This window comes from Paramacrobiotus metropolitanus, unplaced genomic scaffold (assembly GCF_019649055.1).
Source record: "Paramacrobiotus metropolitanus isolate TYO unplaced genomic scaffold, Prichtersi_v1.0 Parri_scaffold0000037, whole genome shotgun sequence".
Lineage (NCBI taxonomy): Eukaryota > Metazoa > Tardigrada > Eutardigrada > Parachela > Macrobiotidae > Paramacrobiotus > Paramacrobiotus metropolitanus.
In genome coordinates this window covers 758345-780840 of record NW_026570257.1, presented here as the reverse complement: position 1 = coordinate 780840, position 22496 = coordinate 758345, and the positions used below count along the sequence as shown (strand labels likewise).

Genomic DNA, 22496 nt, shown 5'->3' with positions numbered 1-22496 from the left:
ACCCAAACTACAGTTCCAATTTGCAGAAACACAGTAGGATGATTATGGCAAAGTATGTATTGTACACATGTACGTTTTGCTTCTTGTTATCTGAGAGCATGTGTTCGAAGGGGTAATGCCATTCCACCGACACGTAGCCCGTCAGATTATGGAGCTGGAAAGAGGAACAACCAGAAGCTTGCGGAGTGCAAGCAGTCAGATCATGTATTTAACACTAACAAATCGGCACAGAAATCCGGGACGGAAAACTTATTATTACATATATTAACACCAATTATGATTTAAGAATATTACGTGTGTTACTAAGGAACGTTGAGATACAGGGCCAATCGGGAATACGTTAAACGCGTTTTATCTGATCGGATTAACAGGGCAAAAACTAATTGCTCATGTGATCCATGTGCTGGGTGACCCAGCTTATTCCTTTGCTATACAGTGAAACTCCTCTTAACATTCACCTTCCTATAACATCCACCCCTTTACTGCATGCATGAGGCTGGGAACCAAACCGTCCGGTAGACTATAACACAGGGCAGTTCTCTGTATAACATTCACCCCTTTACAGCTATAACATACACCTTTATTTTATGGAACCGGTAACAGTTTTACCGGCTTATTCACCCCTGCGTAACATACGGTTGGCTAGGCTGGAGAAAAAACCATTTCGGTGTCTCTAAAAGAAAGTTCCGGCTTCTGTTTTAATCTTTATAGTACCGGATCATCCAGCTCCAGGCGTCCAAAAGGGCAGCAAAACCAACGTTTACACCGAATAATGTCCATATTCCGATATTTTGTTAATGTTTTGGTTAAGAAACACCCTCCGGAGGATTTGCCCCTGAGCCCCTGAGGGCAGTGCCCTGGGGTGCAGTGCTTTCTGCATAACATACACCCCTCTGTAACATTCAGAAAGCCTGGAACGGAGGGTGTATGTTGTAGAAAGTTTCACTGTACTTCCGTATTTCTGAACCAGTCACTGAAACGACCTATTCATTTATTATTATTATTATTATTTTTATTATTATAGCAACTACAGTAGCCAAACTCCATTAAAGGAGACTTTAACCCTAAGGTGAAAACCTTTGGGTGTTTAGGCTATTGGGAAATTTTTTTCTGTTTAATTTTGAAAATTTTATACTTTTTTTGGTTTGATTTTATGAGATATAAGTTACCCACCTAGGAATCGAACCCAGGACATACAATCTTAAAGCCAGACGTACTACCACAAGGCTAGGCAATTAACATTAAATATTTGATTGTTATTATAGCAACTACAGTAGCCAAACTCCATCAAAGGAGACTTTAACCCTAAGGTGAAAACCTTTGGGTGTTTAGGCTATTGGAAAATTTTTTTGTTTAATTTTGAAAATTTTATACTTTTTTTGGTTTGATTTTGGTCGCCGGTCCCCTTAACAACTGGTCGCCGGTCCTCCAGGTAACATGTTACAGAGTGACCTGTTTGCTTTGTGAGTTTAGAGCTTGTAATTGGCACATTTATGAGTAAACGTTAAAAGATTATGAGTAGATTAAAATTGGCGACTTCCGAAAATGAAATTAATAATCTTGGAATTTTTGCACTTTTAACAATTTAGAACGCGTTGGTGACCGGAGAAAGCCAAAACCTTGTACATAAATAGACGGCATTCAGTAAAAATTGCGACGAGTGGATTCGAATGATGCGTAAATATATTATTGATTATCTAAAATAAATTATCAATCGCCAATTATTCTCCGGCTTTACCCCGCTGCCGAAGAAATAGTCATTCTGTCACCGAAACTATTACTTAAACGAAACAAAATTACCGCGGTAGACTGAAATATGGCTAGAGATTATGATAATGATGAGACAACAAGCTGATACCGTAAAGCGGCATCCGCACATTGCGGAAAGTAAATAAAGCATAATATGTCATAATAGCCATTGATAATACGCTGAAAGAAGCACAGATAAAAGCCACGTCAGTTGAAATACATATACAGCACACTTGGAAGTCCAAGTTTATGTTTTGTTACGTTTCGAATGAAAGTGTTAATTATTATCATGATACACAAGCAGATGATTCTTAGCTCTTAGCAGGAATACGCAAACTGCAGTGCAGTGTTCATGACGGTTTATGCAATACGTATGACGGTATTTAAAGAGCGCTCGTGATAAAAAGCAACTATACTATCCTTTCATTGATTAACAAATGCAGTTATTATCGGTATTTTGTTTCTGCGCTGCTTATTCTTTTGTGGGTAAGTCAATAACGGTCACATCCAGCATACATAATTTTGTTGGTAAGTGTTGCCGGTAGGTCGGTAAGTATTTTTTTCCGCAATGATGATTCGGTAAAAATAAAGGTAAAATGATCCCTGTAGAAAGCAGCAAACAATTGAGATTGACGACATTGTCACGTTAAAAGGTTGGTAAATTACGATGTGAAATTTCTCTTGCATTCGGTTTCTCTAAGAAACTTAACAATTTTGACAACTGAGAACGGTTTGTCTTACGTAGCCGGATCGTTATGCCAAACTACTGTGGCTACTACACCAGGACCAGTTCCGGTAATTCCCCCATCATTATGTGGCAGTTTAAACTGCACGGACAACTTGCTTTTGCCGGATTCCCTCCATAATAAACTGAACTGCAACCTCGGAAGCTCTCAGCCATCAGGAACAAATGGCGTCTACTGGTGTTCCAGATGGGAGCGAAAGGTCAAGTGGTTACGATTTCAGTTCGACATTGCGCAAGCGGGTACGTAAGCTCATGTACAACAAGATTTATCTGTCGTTACTGTTTTTTTGCTTGTAGGTCGAAACAACATGCAGGCAATCTCGCAGTGTTCTATAGTAAACCGGCATCTCACAAGTCAAAATGCGTACAAAGCTGTACTGCGCACGCCTGCTGTTGTGATTGAGTCGGGAGAATCTGTGGTCTTGTTGCTGACGTTTACATACACCTTTGGTAGTATGCCAAACAGCACTTACTATCTGGATGTCAGGATTGGAACAGGGATAGAAGAAAGTGTATCAGAGTCTGTGATCTGGGCAACAACAAATTATGCAGTAGTGCAACCAAATCAGCCGATGAATGCCAGTGTTTGTTTCGGAGTGAACGCTAACGCGACGTTCACTCTGAATTTCATCGCGCATCATGACGTACGTTGTTCCAGTTCAAAACAATCTATTGCCGTTGACAACATAAAAACGCGGCAAGGTAAGAAATTTTTGTTTTGGCTTCAAGATTCTCCTGCAATCTTTAAACTTTACGGATTTCGATCAGTTTTGCCTCTTTATTTGTAGTTGTTGCAAAAAGAATTGCCTAGTACTATAACGATTTGCCGAAGCCAAAGCCCTGCAGCTGCTTGCAATCCGTGATGGATCTTTTGCCGCACAAAATTGAAAATTCTTATAATTATTAGTCCATTACAGTCGTCGATTGTAAAATCACCATTGTGTGATGTTACGCAGAACTTTGCAACCAATAGCGATACACCATCGAAGGTGCAGTTAATTCATAGCTGAAACCTGCCGTGATTAAAATGGTTATTGCGTTTTGAATGATGGAGAACTGCATTCCCATCGTTCATTTTCAATTCAAAATTATTCACTATTACGTAAGATGTAATTCGAAAACAAATGACATCTGCTCGGATTGTTACAAAGAAATACGACATTTTGTGATTGTTTGCTAGTAGGATTGAACGATTGTAGGAGGAGCTGGATTGTGTGTGCAGCCAATCAGTCACCCTTGCAAAGTTTCTGCAGCCGCCCACAATCCGCAAAAGAATCGACGACTACATATAACGGACTATTATGGGCTGTTTTGGAGCTATGCTGGTTGTAATTTAATTTCTCAATATATGCAAGGCGAGCTTCGCTCAACAAACATGATTAAAAAGCTATGCTGTTATTTTTACTACTGGACACTCCTGCAGCACTGAAAATCTAACAAAAAGGATATGAGTAGCATTATTCAGCTAATACATATTTCATTAAATTTTCGGTTTAATGACTGCACTGTAATGCTGTAATCCTTGCTTCTGCGTGTTTTGTTTAAGTCGCAACTTGGAAAATGGCGAAAATTCGAAAGTTTCCGAAGCGCTTAACTTATGATGATCGAGCGCGAGATGATTATCAGCGAACAATAATAAATTTTATGACAGAGAGGTTTATTCATCACGCTTTCGTCTCCATTTCATGTCTGCCATGTTCGTAAATTTTTTATGGGTAAATGCTCTTCTGCTATTGCTCGTCAAATGTTAATAATTAACATTTGATGTCATACACGGTAGGCCTGTATCATGGCGATAAGATTATTTATTAATTTCATCGCCATAATCCACTTACTGAAAATCGACTGAAAAAATGCGTAAACCGTCTAACCCAAACTACAGTTCCAATTTGCAGAAACACAGTAGGATGATTATGGCAAAGTATGTATTGTACACATGTACGTTTTGCTTCTTGTTATCTGAGAGCATGTGTTCGAAGGGGTAATGCCATTCCACCGACACGTAGCCCGTCAGATTATGGAGCTGGAAAGAGGAACAACCAGAAGCTTGCGGAGTGCAAGCAGTCAGATCATGTATTTAACACTAACAAATCGGCACAGAAATCCGGGACGGAAAACTTATTATTACATATATTAACACCAATTATGATTTAAGAATATTACGTGTGTTACTAAGGAACGTTGAGATACAGGGCCAATCGGGAATACGTTAAACGCGTTTTATCTGATCGGATTAACAGGGCAAAAACTAATTGCTCATGTGATCCATGTGCTGGGTGACCCAGCTTATTCCTTTGCTATACAGTGAAACTCCTCTTAACATTCACCTTCCTATAACATCCACCCCTTTACTGCATGCATGAGGCTGGGAACCAAACCGTCCGGTAGACTATAACACAGGGGCAGTTCTCTGTATAACATTCACCCCTTTACAGCTATAACATACACCTTTATTTTATGGAACCGGTAACAGTTTTACCGGCTTATTCACCCCCTGCGTAACATACGGTTGGCTAGGCTGGAGAAAAAAACCATTTCGGTGTCTCTAAAAGAAAGTTCCGGCTTCTGTTTTTAATCTTTATAGTACCGGATCATCCAGCTCCAGGCGTCCAAAAGGGCAGCAAAACCAACGTTTACACCGAATAATGTCCATATTCCGATATTTTGTTAATGTTTTGGTTAAGAAACACCCTCCGGAGGATTTGCCCCTGAGCCCCTGAGGGCAGTGCCCCTGGGGTGCAGTGCTTCTGCATAACATACACCCCTCTGTAACATTCAGAAAGCCTGGAACGGAGGGTGTATGTTGTAGAGAAGTTTCACTGTACTTCCGTATTTCTGAACCAGTCACTGAAACGACCTATTCATTTATTATTATTATTATTATTTTTATTATTATAGCAACTACAGTAGCCAAACTCCATTAAAGGAGACTTTAACCCTAAGGTGAAAACCTTTGGGTGTTTAGGCTATTGGAAAATTTTTTTGTTTAATTTTGAAAATTTTATACTTTTTTTGGTTTGATTTTGGTCGCCGGTCCCCTTAACAACTGGTCGCCGGTCCTCCAGGTAACATGTTACAGAGTGACCTGTTTGCTTTGTGAGTTTAGAGCTTGTAATTGGCACATTTATGAGTAAACGTTAAAAGATTATGAGTAGATTAAAATTGGCGACTTCCGAAAATGAAATTAATAATCTTGGAATTTTTGCACTTTTAACAATTTAGAACGCGTTGGTGACCGGAGAAAGCCAAAACCTTGTACATAAATAGACGGCATTCAGTAAAAATTGCGACGAGTGGATTCGAATGATGCGTAAATATATTATTGATTATCTAAAATAAATTATCAATCGCCAATTATTCTCCGGCTTTACCCCGCTGCCGAAGAAATAGTCATTCTGTCACCGAAACTATTACTTAAACGAAACAAAATTACCGCGGTAGACTGAAATATGGCTAGAGATTATGATAATGATGAGACAACAAGCTGATACCGTAAAGCGGCATCCGCACATTGCGGAAAGTAAATAAAGCATAATATGTCATAATAGCCATTGATAATACGCTGAAAGAAGCACAGATAAAAGCCACGTCAGTTGAAATACATATACAGCACACTTGGAAGTCCAAGTTTATGTTTTGTTACGTTTCGAATGAAAGTGTTAATTATTATCATGATACACAAGCAGATGATTCTTAGCTCTTAGCAGGAATACGCAAACTGCAGTGCAGTGTTCATGACGGTTTATGCAATACGTATGACGGTATTTAAAGAGCGCTCGTGATAAAAGCAACTATACTATCCTTTCATTGATTAACAAATGCAGTTATTATCGGTATTTTGTTTCTGCGCTGCTTATTCTTTTGTGGGTAAGTCAATAACGGTCACATCCAGCATACATAATTTTGTTGGTAAGTGTTGCCGGTAGGTCGGTAAGTATTTTTTCCGCAATGATGATTCGGTAAAAATAAAGGTAAAATGATCCCTGTAGAAAGCAGCAAACAATTGAGATTGACGACATTGTCACGTTAAAAGGTTGGTAAATTACGATGTGAAATTTCTCTTGCATTCGGTTTCTCTAAGAAACTTAACAATTTTGACAACTGAGAACGGTTTGTCTTACGTAGCCGGATCGTTATGCCAAACTACTGTGGCTACTACACCAGGACCAGTTCCGGTAATTCCCCATCATTATGTGGCAGTTTAAACTGCACGGACAACTTGCTTTTGCCGGATTCCCTCCATAATAAACTGAACTGCAACCTCGGAAGCTCTCAGCCATCAGGAACAAATGGCGTCTACTGGTGTTCCAGATGGGAGCGAAAGGTCAAGTGGTTACGATTTCAGTTCGACATTGCGCAAGCGGTACGTAAGCTCATGTACAACAAGATTTATCTGTCGTTACTGTTTTTTGCTTGTAGGTCGAAACAACATGCAGGCAATCTCGCAGTGTTCTATAGTAAACCGGCATCTCACAAGTCAAAATGCGTACAAAGCTGTACTGCGCACGCCTGCTGTTGTGATTGAGTCGGGAGAATCTGTGGTCTTGTTGCTGACGTTTACATACACCTTTGGTAGTATGCCAAACAGCACTTACTATCTGGATGTCAGGATTGGAACAGGGATAGAAGAAAGTGTATCAGAGTCTGTGATCTGGGCAACAACAAATTATGCAGTAGTGCAACCAAATCAGCCGATGAATGCCAGTGTTTGTTTCGGAGTGAACGCTAACGCGACGTTCACTCTGAATTTCATCGCGCATCATGACGTACGTTGTTCCAGTTCAAAACAATCTATTGCCGTTGACAACATAAAAACGCGGCAAGGTAAGAAATTTTTGTTTTTGGCTTCAAGATTCTCCTGCAATCTTTAAACTTTACGGATTTCGATCAGTTTTGCCTCTTTATTTGTAGTTGTTGCAAAAAAGAATTGCCTAGTACTATAACGATTTGCCGAAGCCAAAGCCCTGCAGCTGCTTGCAATCCGTGATGGATCTTTTTGCCGCACAAAATTGAAAATTCTTATAATTATTAGTCCATTACAGTCGTCGATTGTAAAATCACCATTGTGTGATGTTACGCAGAACTTTTGCAACCAATAGCGATACACCATCGAAGGTGCAGTTAATTCATAGCTGAAACCTGCCGTGATTAAAATGGTTATTGCGTTTTGAATGATGGAGAACTGCATTCCCATCGTTCATTTTCAATTCAAAATTATTCACTATTACGTAAGATGTAATTCGAAAACAAATGACATCTGCTCAGTTGTTACAAAGAAATACGACATTTTGTGATTGTTTGCTAGTAGGATTGAACGATTGTAGGAGGAGCTGGATTGTGTGTGCAGCCAATCAGTCACCCTTGCAAAGTTTCTGCAGCCGCCCACAATCCGCAAAAGAATCGACGACTACATATAACGGACTATTATGGGCTGTTTTGGAGCTATGCTGGTTGTAATTTAATTTCTCAATATATGCAAGGCGAGCTTCGCTCAACAAACATGATTAAAAAGCTATGCTGTTATTTTTACTACTGGACACTCCTGCAGCACTGAAAATCTAACAAAAAGGATATGAGTAGCATTATTCAGCTAATACATATTTCATTAAATTTTCGGTTTAATGACTGCACTGTAATGCTGTAATCCTTGCTTCTGCGTGTTTTGTTTAAGTCGCAACTTGGAAAATGGCGAAAATTCGAAAGTTTCCGAAGCGCTTAACTTATGATGATCGAGCGCGAGATGATTATCAGCGAACAATAATAAATTTTATGACAGAGAGGTTTATTCATCACGCTTTCGTCTCCATTTCATGTCTGCCATGTTCGTAAATTTTTTATGGGTAAATGCTCTTCTGCTATTGCTCGTCAAATGTTAATAATTAACATTTGATGTCATACACGGTAGGCCTGTATCATGGCGATAAGATTATTTATTAATTTCATCGCCATAATCCACTACTGAAAATCGACTGAAAAATGCGTAAACCGTCTAACCCAAACTACAGTTCCAATTTGCAGAAACACAGTAGGATGATTATGGCAAAGTATGTATTGTACACATGTACGTTTTGCTTCTTGTTATCTGAGAGCATGTGTTCGAAGGGGTAATGCCATTCCACCGACACGTAGCCCGTCAGATTATGGAGCTGGAAAGAGGAACAACCAGAAGCTTGCGGAGTGCAAGCAGTCAGATCATGTATTTAACACTAACAAATCGGCACAGAAATCCGGGACGGAAAACTTATTATTACATATATTAACACCAATTATGATTTAAGAATATTACGTGTGTTGCTAAGGAACGTTGAGATACAGGGCCAATCGGGAATACGTTAAACGCGTTTTATCTGATCGGATTAACAGGGCAAAAACTAATTGCTCATGTGATCCATGTGCTGGGTGACCCAGCTTATTCCTTTGCTATACAGTGAAACTCCTCTTAACATTCACCTTCCTATAACATCCACCCCTTTACTGCATGCATGAGGCTGGGAACCAAACCGTCCGGTAGACTATAACACAGGGGCAGTTCTCTGTATAACATTCACCCCTTTACAGCTATAACATACACCTTTATTTTATGGAACCGGTAACAGTTTTACCGGCTTATTCACCCCCTGCGTAACATACGGTTGGCTAGGCTGGAGAAAAAAACCATTTCGGTGTCTCTAAAAGAAAGTTCCGGCTTCTGTTTTTAATCTTTATAGTACCGGATCATCCAGCTCCAGGCGTCCAAAAGGGCAGCAAAACCAACGTTTACACCGAATAATGTCCATATTCCGATATTTTGTTAATGTTTTGGTTAAGAAACACCCTCCGGAGGATTTGCCCCTGAGCCCCTGAGGGCAGTGCCCCTGGGGTGCAGTGCTTCTGCATAACATACACCCCTCTGTAACATTCAGAAAGCCTGGAACGGAGGGTGTATGTTGTAGAGAAGTTTCACTGTACTTCCGTATTTCTGAACCAGTCACTGAAACGACCTATTCATTTATTATTATTATTATTATTTTTATTATTATAGCAACTACAGTAGCCAAACTCCATTAAAGGAGACTTTAACCCTAAGGTGAAAACCTTTGGGTGTTTAGGCTATTGGGAAATTTTTTTCTGTTTAATTTTGAAAATTTTATACTTTTTTTGGTTTGATTTTATGAGATATAAGTTACCCACCTAGGAATCGAACCCAGGACATACAATCTTAAAGCCAGACGTACTACCACAAGGCTAGGCAATTAACATTAAATATTTGATTGTTATTATAGCAACTACAGTAGCCAAACTCCATCAAAGGAGACTTTAACCCTAAGGTGAAAACCTTTGGGTGTTTAGGCTATTGGAAAATTTTTTTGTTTAATTTTGAAAATTTTATACTTTTTTTGGTTTGATTTTGGTCGCCGGTCCCCTTAACAACTGGTCGCCGGTCCTCCAGGTAACATGTTACAGAGTGACCTGTTTGCTTTGTGAGTTTAGAGCTTGTAATTGGCACATTTATGAGTAAACGTTAAAAGATTATGAGTAGATTAAAATTGGCGACTTCCGAAAATGAAATTAATAATCTTGGAATTTTTGCACTTTTAACAATTTAGAACGCGTTGGTGACCGGAGAAAGCCAAAACCTTGTACATAAATAGACGGCATTCAGTAAAAATTGCGACGAGTGGATTCGAATGATGCGTAAATATATTATTGATTATCTAAAATAAATTATCAATCGCCAATTATTCTCCGGCTTTACCCCGCTGCCGAAGAAATAGTCATTCTGTCACCGAAACTATTACTTAAACGAAACAAAATTACCGCGGTAGACTGAAATATGGCTAGAGATTATGATAATGATGAGACAACAAGCTGATACCGTAAAGCGGCATCCGCACATTGCGGAAAGTAAATAAAGCATAATATGTCATAATAGCCATTGATAATACGCTGAAAGAAGCACAGATAAAAGCCACGTCAGTTGAAATACATATACAGCACACTTGGAAGTCCAAGTTTATGTTTTGTTACGTTTCGAATGAAAGTGTTAATTATTATCATGATACACAAGCAGATGATTCTTAGCTCTTAGCAGGAATACGCAAACTGCAGTGCAGTGTTCATGACGGTTTATGCAATACGTATGACGGTATTTAAAGAGCGCTCGTGATAAAAAGCAACTATACTATCCTTTCATTGATTAACAAATGCAGTTATTATCGGTATTTTGTTTCTGCGCTGCTTATTCTTTTGTGGGTAAGTCAATAACGGTCACATCCAGCATACATAATTTTGTTGGTAAGTGTTGCCGGTAGGTCGGTAAGTATTTTTTTCCGCAATGATGATTCGGTAAAAATAAAGGTAAAATGATTCGGTAAAGTTAATTCCATAATTATCATTTTCCATGTGGAAATTGTGATGAAAGCTTAATTGCATGAGTTTCTCATGAACTTTGATTAAAGATGTTCCAATGCACCGGTTTGCATTCTAAACTATCATATTGATTGAATCTCGCTATTTTTACGGTCAACGGAAACCTGTTGCTGCGATCTCTGCGAAACGCCATAATTTTGACATTTACATGCCACACATGCATTTACATGCAAGGTACAGTACATGCAATATTTGTTTTTTAACTAACACAAATGACTGGTTTTTAAATACCAAATATACAGTATTTTTTTGCCAAGAATTGTTTTGATGGAATCACGTTAGTCTTAAATGCCTACTCGTAGGGTAACTGAAAAAATACATAAACCGACTTACTGAAAATCGACTGAAAAAATGCGTAAACCGTCTAACCCAAACTACAGTTCCAATTTGCAGAAACACAGTAGAATGATGAATACTAAGTACAGTTGTTTTTATAATAAATTAACGCTTATCGAGCTCTCGGAAGTAAATCTTTGCCGCTTGAGGATACCGGGGCTTGTCGTCTACGCCGCGCGATGTCCGTACGGTGCACTGACGACGAAAGGCAACCGCAGGTCGCTTGGCAAATCAACACAAACCGCGCCGGACACCCCTTTAATCACCATAATTCACCGTAAAAAATGCACACAATAAGAAACAACGAGATGAATGACACCGATCAACAAGGGGCCGGGTGGGAGGGTTGCGCGAAATATACAAGCAAAACCTCAAAATGCAGTATTACGATAGTTTTTCTCACAACAGCCCTACGCCCTGCACTATACTTTTAGCTTTCAACGAACTGCTTAAGTTTCGTTGCCAAGCACTACGAGAGCTCTGCGTTAACGACATTTAATGCTTTCAGCATTAAATGCCATTAACGCTTATCGAGCTCTCGGAAGTAAATCTTTGCCGCTTGAGGATACCGGGGCTTGTCGTCTACGCCGCGCGATGTCCGTACGGTGCACTGACGACGAAAGGCAACCGCAGGTCGCTTGGCAAATCAACACAAACCGCGCCGGACACCCCAAACGGAACGCAACCCCCAACCCGGAGCGGAAGAAAAACGGATGAGAAAAATATTAATAAACCGGTTACTGCAGAGATGACATCCGAATAAGCAATCTGGAAATATGACAAAAATCAGACTTAATATAACGATAAACTGCGTCGCTCGACCATCGTCCAAGCATGCGGATTTGCTCTACAGGAATTCCGGCAGCGGCTGCTGTAGTGGCTGCACCAATTCTTATGGAGTGAGAAGAATATGCATGGCCCAGACTTCGTTTTAATAATGAAGACATATATTGACGAGTAAGAAATGGTCCATCAGGGAAAAGAAATAGAGGAGACGTAGAAGTATGAACACGATCGCGAAACGAAAAATAGGTACGACAGTTAAGTACTGGGCAGGTTTCACTGTGTAAGCTAGGAAGGAGAACGGTGACAGGGATCAACTGAGACGATTTCGAAATTTTTAAAGTGAGCCGAATACAGCAATCAGAAAAAACTATATCAGATCGTAGAAGAGTTGAACCTGAAACGGCTGTTTGCTTTGGTGCACAAAATTCGGAAACTCGAAGAAAGCCATAGAAAGAAAGACATAAGGCAGCGCGAAGCATAGCAATAGTGTGCGGAGGAACAGGCATTGAAGAAATATAGCGCAATAAAAAGGTTAGCCTGTCCAGAGTAATTCCATCGCGTTTACGAATTGGTTGCCTACGGATTCTCATCCACCCGGAAAACATAAACGTCAAAAACCGCTTGTCTGGGACGGGATCGGTATATCCGTTTAATAAGTGATGGGTCACTACTGCAGAAAGATAAACACGTGCCGTTGCACATGAAAGACCTTTCTGATATAAATATGCTAAAAAATCCCGAATGACATGAGAATCCGCGGGCATCGCGCAATACTTGAAGAGCAAACAAAAATGGTTGAAGCAGCGTAATGCAACTCCATAAGCTTGACGGCTTGAAGGGGCTAAATGAGCTCGCAAAAGGGACGTAATAGTGCAATTAAACTGCGCATTATGCGCAATTGGGTATCCTGAAACAAGAATGAATACAATTAGTAATAAACATAACAAAAAATCAGCAGGGTTAATACTTCAAACGTGACCGTTTAGAATCGGCAAGGCTAGGAAGAAAGGCATCAAAATCAGGCGTGACGGTGTTAGGTTCGGCACAGGCTGTCGGATATACGTTAAAAAACTTGACCATCTCGTGTCGAGATAAGGCATCGGCCGCTAAATTCACACAACCCGGAAGATAGTTTATTCGCAAATGAAAATTGTAGCGTGCTGCTTCGAAGTGAATGGCACGAATAAGATGCATGACGCCAGGATGCTTGCAAGAAAATTTACTCCAAACCTGAGCTACTGCTTGGTTATCGGTGTAAAAGGTCAGCCGTTTCCCATGCCAGTGTACTCCCCAAACGGAACAAGCAAAAAGGATTGGAGCCATTTCGTACCAGGTTATATGCGGTTCTAACTGGCGTACACTGTCTAGCCAGGCGATATAAAACCACTGAGAACCGAATATCCCACCGCAACCGGAACCACATGCGTCAGTAAAAATTTTCATGGCGGCGCAATCAGTCCATTCGGGTTCAAGAAACGATGTAGTGCCATTCCACTGAGGCAAAAACCGAATCCACCACTGAAGATCTGCATGAAATTCACGAGTTAACGTCAGATGCTGATGAAGTTGTTTAACCGATTGCGAAGTATCTATCATCCGCCGTAAGAAAATCCTGCCGGCAGGAATACACTTTGTTGCAAAACTAAGTTTGCCGATTAAACTGAGAAGGTCACGCTTGCAGCAGGATTTCTTAGCGGAGAAAATAATGAACTCATTCTGCAGCTCCTGCACTTTCGAATCTGGAATAGATAAAGTTTGTGTTTCCGAGTCGATACAGATACCGAGAAAAATTAACCGCGAAGATGGTCCTTCCGTCTTTTCTGGAGCTAACGGCACTCCAAGATCTTCGCACAAGAGTGTCATCAACTCCGTAGCAAGCCTGCAGATCAGCGAATTGCAAGCACCGGCAAAAAAGAAGTCGTCCATGTAATGTAGAACATCAGGGAATTTGCCGACATTAACAATAATCCAGTGTAAGAAGGATGCCATTCGATCGAATATCGCTGGAGACGAACGACAACCAAATGGAAGAACAACATCAAAGTAGAATTTTTCATCAAACGAGTATCCTAAAAGATGTCAATCTTCGGGCCGGACGGGAATTAAACGAAAGGCGTGCTTAAGGTCCATTTTGGCCATTAGAGCGCCTTTCCCGAGACGAGTAACGATCTTGACTGCGTCGTCTACAGAACAGAATTTCATTGAATACAATTTTGGACAAATGGAATCGTTAACGGAATCCCCAACCGGACGCGAAAGATCCATGATTAACCTCGCACCGCCGGTTTTCTTAGGTCGTACACCAAGAGAGGAAACGACAAAATTAGGTAACGGCATGTAATCGAACGGCCCTAGTGTATGACGAAGGCTGATCTCTTTAGCCAAGTACTTTCGTACAATCTCTGGATGACTTCGAGCTGTGATGACTTGCGCGAAATATACAAGCAAAACCTCAAAATGCAGTATTACGATAGTTTTTCTCACAACAGCCCTACGCCCTGCACTATACTTTTAGCTTTCAACGAACTGCTTAAGTTTCGTTGCCAAGCACTACGAGAGCTCTGCGTTAACGACATTTAATGCTTTCAGCATTAAATGCCATTATTGCATTAGCTACGCATAACAACGACGTAACTGTACTTTTGGGAGTTAATTAAACATCGAAACAGTGTTATTGTTAAGGTCACAGAAAAACGAAGTCAGAACAAAATTTCCATGCTAACGGCGAGGATACGAGCAATTTTGTGCACTTTGTGCAGGCAGTTGCTTATATACCTTATGCAGACGCTGACGGCTAGCAACTCTACAAGCGGGATGGCTTAGGTTGCGCCGCTAGCCAATAATAATGGACGAATTTCCTTTTTAGGAGAATCTTGTCTGTTGACAGTAACGCTCGCGCTCGTACTTATATACCGGTACATGGACTGGGGCATTAGCCAACAACATGTGCAAAAGGATGTGACAAGTTGCAGAAGGATCTGCGTTGCCTCATTCAGGGCCGCGCTATGAGTACTTATTTACTTTCATTCCTTATGTTCTCTTAGAGCTTCCAGTCTATGTATTCTTCTTCGCCCTAGTTGCACTTCCCTGTACGAGCTTTCTGCCGCTGGTGCTAGCGATGTCTACGTCGATGCTTGCAATTGTTAGTCTTACTTCTGCTTATCTAGATAGTGACCGTTGTGTTCTGCTAGTAAGGCAGTTTTCACTCGCCTCATCTGGTATTTCTATGATGAATTCGCTTCGCTCAGTAAAGGTACCTTGGGGTGCACAAATAACTGGCCGCTCTGCTTACCCCGACTTCCGGCCGGGATGCATCCGTCGGTTTCACAACCGTGACTAGGCTTTTCTTTGTCCATCGCAGGGCGTCAGTCTCCGATTTCCGAAACATTTCACGTTGCCGGAAGCAAAAACATTATTAGAAATGCGATTACTCGCGCGTAATCAGCGTAACCCCTTTAACAGGCATGACTGAAGTAATTAGTATTAAATCTAGCCGTAAGGCCCATTGCGGTATTTAGCAATTCTGTTGCATGACAATACTCCAACCCGGATCAAAATTTACGTTATAAGCGCACCGAAATCAATATTTTTAGATATTTCCTGCAAAAGCGTCTCGTTTTGGCCCCAGAACAATGTCATAAAACAAACCAGAAGTAGTTGTGATTATCGGGAACAGTGCTATAACTGGGGTTCACTGCCTTTCGGTGGCGATCAACTGAGCTGTGATCTGGATAGCGTCGAGCAGACCAATGTTAACACCGCAATACTGGACAATTATGCATGTCCCGGCTGGTTTCGATCATATCAGCTGTATCCGTATCAGTTTAAGATTTTTCCCAACGAAAAAAGCGCAGAAATCGAAAGCAGGATTTATTCCCAGTTTGCGCAGTCAAGGTGCTACATCAAAGCTGGTTCCACCTCCTTCCATCCTAACAGAAAATCGGCCACTATGAGGTCGGCTGCATTTCGACCGAATGGATGCGTCAAACTCCAGACCACTTTCTGGTACCGGCTGTCAGCTACGCCGATATTCACTGGTGACCCCGACGAAGATTACTTTCTGGAGTTGGTAGTGCATCATTCCGCGGATGACGCGGATGGGTTCATCCCGACCTGGCAGATCTGGGGAAGCGCAATCGATTACACAACCTTTCCTGGTCCAAATATATGGACGCGGATCCAAGCAGAATATGCAGCGGACGACCAGTTCACCATTAATTTTTATGCGCATCACGGCGACACCTGCAATACAACATTTATAGATTTAGACGGCATCGACACCAAAATAGCAGGTAAATTTCTGACGCAGAAAGATTCATTCACTCCCGTAAAATGCGTTTTACCACTGAGCTAACAGCACCCGCACGTACGTATCATGCTAACCGCCTTGCAGAAAAGCTACGAAGTTTACTTCGCATCTATCATTAATTTTAAATAATTCTCTTGCTACAATTAATACAGTTTTTAAATACAATCGCATGCGTCCTAAAGCGTCTCCGCTTAATAGAAAGTGAAACGACATACGAAGTATATGTAGCGCCAAATGTACTCGTATCAACGGTACATTCAATGGAATTTCAGCTTTCTGGAATTCCCAGACAATGTTTGGCATCACTATATAACGTTTTTGCGTTAAATGAGTTGCATATTACAGTAAAACAACTCCATAAAATACAGGCACGGTTCATCCGTTTCGTATGTTATACCGAGGTGTATTTTATAAAGAGAAACTGCCCCCAGGAGCACTGCTATAATTTGGGATGGGCGGCGTCGCAGTACATGTATTTTATAAATGCATTTTGCAACATAAGGCAGTAGCAAGAATCTGTAGTACGAGAATCTGTAATCTGTAATCTGTAATCTGTAATCGTACTAAGAATCTGTAATCTGTAGTCGTACTTTACAAATTTGTATTACATACGAGCACATTAAGAAATACCAACTTCGGTTTAAGGTCATCATAAAGTATGATTAGTAGTGAAGACTGGTAAAATAAAATTATTCTGTTGAGATAATTATATGGACTTCTGCATATTGTAATAATAATTGTAATACAATAACGCAAGCAACGTTAATTCTGCTCCATATTAGTTCAGGATGTTAAGATAACATCAGATTGCATCCCGCTACCTGTATGCAGCTGTATTTAACCGGAGCTGAATGTTGTTCAGACTTCAGAGGTTCTTTATACTTGTTAAGGTGCATTCGGTTCCGCGGAAAGTGTATGTAAGGCTTATAAAGAGGTGAATGTTATAAAGAGAATCCCCCCATGCTAAAACATGCGAGCCAATTCTGTTCCTTACAGGTTGTATGCTATAGAGAAGTGTAGTAATTTTAATAAAGAAGTGTATGTAACGAGAGGTTTATTGGTATACGGGCGTGCAATCTGTACATGTGCGCAAACACCCGGCTGAAGAGCGATGGTCAAACCAAGACTGCACGTACTCTAGGGGTTATCCCATAGAGTACAGATACACTCTTGGTCAAACATAATTCAAGTGCGTTCAGATGGGCTGAAAGTCACACTATACTTGAAGTATAGATCGATCGTCTACAAATTTATCTCGTAAACCAGGAAATTTTTCTTGTGAGTTCGCGGCAACTGTTGTTCGATAATAATAACAATAATCATAACGATAAATATGATGTTCATTCCTGTACCTAACCAGGGTTCCATCAATTTTTTTGAACTGCAGAAATTTTGAAATTTCAGAAATTCATTCTTCTCTTAACTGTGTCTTCTGTCCAATGGCAAATTTGTGAGAGCTGCTCCATAGAGTTCCAGATATTTTTATGTGAAACCAGTTCAGTATAACTATAACATACAGTGTGCGGCACAGCAGCGTATGATTTCAGCTGAACATTTGAGCATTCTGTCCATTTTCTACTTCAAACCGTTTCAATCTAGCACCTTTTTGTGAAATCTTGATCGTGAAGGAAACTAACGCAATTTTTTATCGACAATGAAGGGTGCTGCCTCTGCCGCGACAATAGATACTTACCGGTATTTAAGCGAGTTGCCTTATGGCTCATTTTAGTCCCATCAGCCCACTGTACAACATCTATATCAGAAACCACTCCTGAACTTGAGGAGACCACACCTGGTCCCGAGGAAACAGAGCCTCAACCCGAGGAGACAACACCTGCGCCAGAAGGAACCACAATTGTCTCAGAGGAGACAACATCTGCTCCCGAGGAAACCACAACTGAACCTGAGGAAACTACACCCGCACCGGAAGAAACCACAAATGTTCCAGCAGAGACCACATCTGCTCCCGAGGAAACCACAACTGCACCTGAGGAAACTACACCCGCACCGGAAGAAACCACAAATGTTCCAGCAGAGACCACATCTGCTCCCGAGGAAACCACAACTGCACCTGAGGAAACTACACCCGCACCGGAAGAAACCACAAATGTTCCAGCAGAGACCACATCTGCTCCCGAGGAAACCACAACTGCACCTGAGGAAACTACACCCGCACCGGAAGAAACCACAATTGTCCAAAAGGAAACCACATCTCCTCCCGAAGAAAACACAACTGAACCTGAGGAAACTACACCCGCACCGGACACCACAATTGTCCCAGAGGAGACCACAGCTGCTCCCGGGGAAACCAGTACCACACCTGCATCTGAGGAGGCTACAACAATATCCGAAGAAACCTCGCTCGTCCCACAGGAAACCACGCTAGAACTAGAAGAAACGACATCGGTGCCAGAAGAAACAACGACGCTAGCAGAGGAAAACACCCTTAAGACGGACAGTACCACGCCAACACCAGTTGTGGAAACGACACCTGAGCTAGTCGAAACTGCGCCTGCATTGGAGGAAACGACACTAGATCCAGATGAAATTACAGGTACTGAAATTATAGGCAATGCTTCAACCACGGTGTTTGTCGAAACGAAAACATCACCAGATACCGTAGTCACCAAATCGGCCGATACGATCAGCTTAGGCGATATCACCAGCAATGAATCGTCTACATTTATTTTGCTGGATACGGATAAAGCGATACCGTAAATGTTGATACAATCATACAAAGTGTCGGTTAAGGAAACCACGACAGATCTACTGTACGACTTTCGAGTTAAATGTCAACTGTGACGTGTACTGACCTTTAATGGGTATCACATGAAAGTACAAAAAGAGTACTAAAACAAACGAATTTAAAGCAAAAACACTTCTTCAATGCTATCCTGCTCGGGGATTGTACCCATAACACAACTGTGACTAGTTTATCCTATAGATACAACGTCAGAGGAGACAACATCCAACTCTACAGCCTTTTCATACGATTACTCCACGCCAACCGATTCGACTACTGCTGCTTGTCCTATTCAAAATTCACCATGTGGACATGAATGGGTGTCGTTGAGCTCTGCTACCGACAACAAATTAAACTGCGGTTTTGGAAAATCGCCGCAAGCTGCTACCGTGCCGAACATCCGATGGTGCATAAATTGGCAGAGGACGATTCCGTGGTTAAACTTCGTATATGATATTGTTCCATCGCCCACAAGTAAACTTTGTACCAGACCAACACGATAATAAATGTTAATTGCATTTTTGCATGGATATGTTTTTTCAGACGGGAAAGATTTTCTTGCTGTCTCACGGTGCTCTCGTAGGAGCAGCTCACCAATGAGGGAAGCTGCAGCAATAATACATACACCGCCTGTGCAAGTCAAGGAATGCGTGATTTATAACATCAGCTTCAACTACATGCTTGCCGCACCGCCAGATTTCGACAACAATTATTTCTTCGACGTAAGAATTGGCAGGCCAGGCAAAGCAGGATCCCACCAAACAGCTCAGTTATATGGGGCAAACGTCAAGATTATCCGACCGATTTCGGTAATTTGACCAACCAGCTTCTCTTCAATTCGACGACGTACACGGCCGCAGCAAACGAGATCTTTAACGTTCACTTTATTGCTCATCACAATGACGATTGCTTGAAAAATCGACGGAATATCTCCATCGACGATATTGTAACGCTGCAAGGTTTGTACCTTTTGCTATCGCATTATTTTCTGGAAACCTGCTGGCAGCGGATTCAAAACCCATTTTACAGCTAAGGAAAGAATTTGCTTTACCAACCCGCCGCCAACCACCCCGTGGACTACAACACCAGCTCCGAAATTATGTCCTGACCTTTCATGTTTCACCTGGAATGCGCCACCAGCATCGGAAAACTCTAAGTTGGTATGCTCTTTCGGCCCTTTCCAGTCACCAGCAGCGTCGGGCGTTAGTTGGTGCACAAAATGGGAGCGAAAATTCAGTTGGCTTCGCCACCAATTTGACATTACTGAACGAGGTAGACCAGAACTGCACAGTAATACTGCCAGAGAAAAACCTTTGCTTGCAACAGTTTTTTTTCAATATTGTCTGCGAAAGTGGCGGATCTATTTGCAGAGTCCAAAAACATGCAGGCAGTTTCGAAATGCTCTGTGGGAAGCTCGTCTGCCGGCACTGTCTTGGCAAAAGCTCTTTTGCGGACTCCTGTCATTACCATTGGTGCCTGTGCCCATTACAAACTCACTTTTTCCTTACAATTCTCGCACACACCGGTGATTAGTTATGAAGAGATGGATAGTTATTTTTTGGAAGTCCGTATCGGGAAAGGCAGTGAATCTCGTATTCCGGATCGAGTAATCTGGGGCAGCAGAGCGGATTATGAAGAGGGACAGATAAGCATGGGGAATAACAATGTCACTACAGAATTTGATACTGCGGAAAACGACAGTTTCACGCTAAACTTCGTAGCACATCACAGCAACGGTTGTACAATCAAAGGTCAATCCATAGCCATCGATGACATAAACACGATGAAAGGTTTGTTCTTTCTACTCGAGCAAACACTGTTTTTGTCGAAAACGCGCTGACAGCAGATTCGAACCCTATTTAATTGCAGCCGAGGAAACAGACTGCACAACCACCCCGCCACCAACCACCCCATGGACAACAACACCAGCTCCGAAATTATGCCCTGACCTTTTTGTGCGCCATCTGGAATACGCCACCGGCATCGGAATCCTCAAAGTTGGTATGCTCTTTCGGCGCTTCCCAGTCACCAGCAGCGTCGGGGCGTTAGTTGGTGCACAAAATGGGAGCGAAAATTCAGTTGGCTTCGTCACCAGTTCGAAATTACACAACGAGGTAAACATAACTTCACGATGATATTTCTTTCGAATATAGCTTCATTTGCGAAGATCGTTTATAATACATCAGACTGTACAAGTAACGGATCTGTCTGCAGAGGCCAAAAACATGCAGGCAGTTTCGAAATGCTCAGTGGGGACTTCGTCCGCCAGCGTTCAAGGGAAAGCTGTGCTGAGAACTCCAGTCGTTACAGTCGGACCATGCGCCCGGTATAAACTTACATTCTTCCTACAATTCTCCCGCACCCCGGTGATTACTGACAACGAGATGGAGAATTATTTTTTGGACGTCCGTATCGGGAACGGTAGTGAATCTCGTATTCCGGATCGAGTAATCTGGGGCAGCAGAGCGGATTACATGGAACTGATGGAAGGCAATATTAGCATGGGAAATTACACTGTGACCGCAGAATTTGATGTTGCGGAAAACGCTAGTTTCACGGTAAACTTTGTAGCACATCACAGCAACCGATGTGCAGTCAAAGGTCAATCTACAGCCATCGACGATATCACAACGCTGAAAGGTTAGAGCTCTTCCGTCACGCGCCTAAACGAAGCGCCGTTATGCTCTATCTGTTACAGAAGCTGAGGGCGAAATATGCAATACCGTAAGCACAACTGGATCGGAAGATACGACGTCTGCTGATGGCTCGGATGAAACGGATGGAACAACAAAAGACTTGATTTCGACAACAGACGCTTTCGAGACAAGCGAAAGTACTGCTGATACCGTTGTAATTGAAGAAACAACGAATTTAGACACAGATAAAATCCGCAGACATTCATTGTCAGAGTTGTCACCGTAGTGTTTCGTGAAATGGGATGTGTGTCAATGCAGCACGCACCATCCAATGGCAGTCGCTGTGGAAGTTGCTAACAAAGTTTTTTATTAGTGTTTATCGTTAACTGCACGCTTACCTTGGCATAGCGAATTTATTACAGTATATAATTGTTTAGGCAGGACTGCGACGGAAATGTTGTATGTTTGTATGTTTTAACGAATACATGAAGTAGGTACATGAAGAACGCAAAATTCCGTGTTGATGTTGCGCTACTCCACTAGGCGGTCACTTTGTGTAAATACAATAATCGAATAGTATTAATTTTCAAAAAAGTACTACTCGTAGTCAAGTCTTCAAAAAAATTAGCATTCCAATGCTTTTCTAAAAATTTTAGAAAAGCATTGGAATGTTAACTTTTACATCTAAATCTACATCTAATTACAAAATTTACATCTGAATCTAAATAAAACTTGTAACATAAAGGAATTGCAAATGTAAACCATTATCAATTGATACGATTA

At 41.4% G+C, this 22496-nt stretch overlaps 3 protein-coding genes across 7 annotated transcripts; 2 read left to right on the top strand and 1 right to left on the bottom strand.

The window, feature by feature from the left end:
- Nucleotides 1-1980: 1980 nt before the first annotated feature.
- Nucleotides 1981-3305, top strand: LOC129589750 (uncharacterized). The gene is made up of 4 exons (XM_055484601.1): nt 1981-2235; nt 2495-2734; nt 2792-3196; nt 3283-3305. The coding sequence occupies exons 1-4, from the start codon at nt 2187-2189 to the stop codon at nt 3303-3305; spliced, it is 717 nt and encodes a 238-aa protein (XP_055340576.1). The 5' UTR covers nt 1981-2186.
- A 7166-nt stretch (nt 3306-10471) lies between these two features.
- On the top strand, nt 10472-22190 carry LOC129589797 (mucin-12-like). 3 transcript variants are annotated; one of them, XM_055484669.1, is made up of 10 exons: nt 10472-10726; nt 15619-16317; nt 18064-18888; nt 19279-19551; nt 19621-20036; nt 20107-20349; nt 20448-20867; nt 20947-21191; nt 21292-21717; nt 21776-22190. In XM_055484669.1, exons 1-5 carry the CDS (start codon nt 10678-10680, stop codon nt 19893-19895), a joined length of 2121 nt encoding a protein of 706 aa, XP_055340644.1. In that variant the 5' UTR covers nt 10472-10677; the 3' UTR covers nt 19896-20036; nt 20107-20349; nt 20448-20867; nt 20947-21191; nt 21292-21717; nt 21776-22190. The 3 variants fall into 3 exon arrangements, with proteins under 3 accessions (XP_055340644.1, XP_055340645.1, XP_055340647.1); XM_055484670.1 differs by having other exon boundaries at nt 20430-20867; XM_055484672.1 differs by lacking the exons at nt 20448-20867; nt 20947-21191.
- Nucleotides 11703-14481, bottom strand: LOC129589798 (uncharacterized). 3 transcript variants are annotated; one of them, XR_008690656.1, is made up of 3 exons: nt 12993-14481; nt 12800-12932; nt 11703-12163 (listed from the first exon to the last, which is right to left on the bottom strand). XR_008690656.1 is itself a non-coding variant. In XM_055484673.1 (2 exons), the coding sequence occupies exons 1-2, from the start codon at nt 14012-14014 to the stop codon at nt 12914-12916; spliced, it is 1041 nt and encodes a 346-aa protein (XP_055340648.1). In that variant the 5' UTR covers nt 14015-14481; the 3' UTR covers nt 11703-12913. The 3 variants fall into 3 exon arrangements, 1 of the variants encoding a protein (XP_055340648.1); XR_008690657.1 differs by having other exon boundaries at nt 11703-12007; XM_055484673.1 differs by having other exon boundaries at nt 11703-12932.
- Nucleotides 22191-22496: the final 306 nt, after the last annotated feature.

Excerpts from the sequence above, each read along its gene's own strand:
- LOC129589750 (XM_055484601.1), top strand. The coding sequence starts at position 2,187 with ATGCAGTTATTATCGGTATTTTGTTTCTGCGCTGCTTATTCTTTTGTG. Across the intron at positions 2,236-2,494 it reads CGCTGCTTATTCTTTTGTGG|CCGGATCGTTATGCCAAACT; the intron begins GTAAGTCAATAA and ends TGTCTTACGTAG. Across the intron at positions 2,735-2,791 it reads GTTCGACATTGCGCAAGCGG|GTCGAAACAACATGCAGGCA; the intron begins GTACGTAAGCTC and ends TTTTGCTTGTAG.
- LOC129589797 (XM_055484672.1), top strand. The coding sequence starts at position 10,678 with ATGCAGTTATTATCGGTATTTTGTTTCTGCGCTGCTTATTCTTTTGTG. Across the intron at positions 10,727-15,618 it reads CGCTGCTTATTCTTTTGTGG|ATATTTCCTGCAAAAGCGTC; the intron begins GTAAGTCAATAA and ends CAATATTTTTAG. Across the intron at positions 16,318-18,063 it reads CATCGACACCAAAATAGCAG|TCCCATCAGCCCACTGTACA; the intron begins GTAAATTTCTGA and ends GGCTCATTTTAG.
- LOC129589798 (XM_055484673.1), bottom strand. The coding sequence starts at position 14,014 with ATGGCATCCTTCTTACACTGGATTATTGTTAATGTCGGCAAATTCCCT.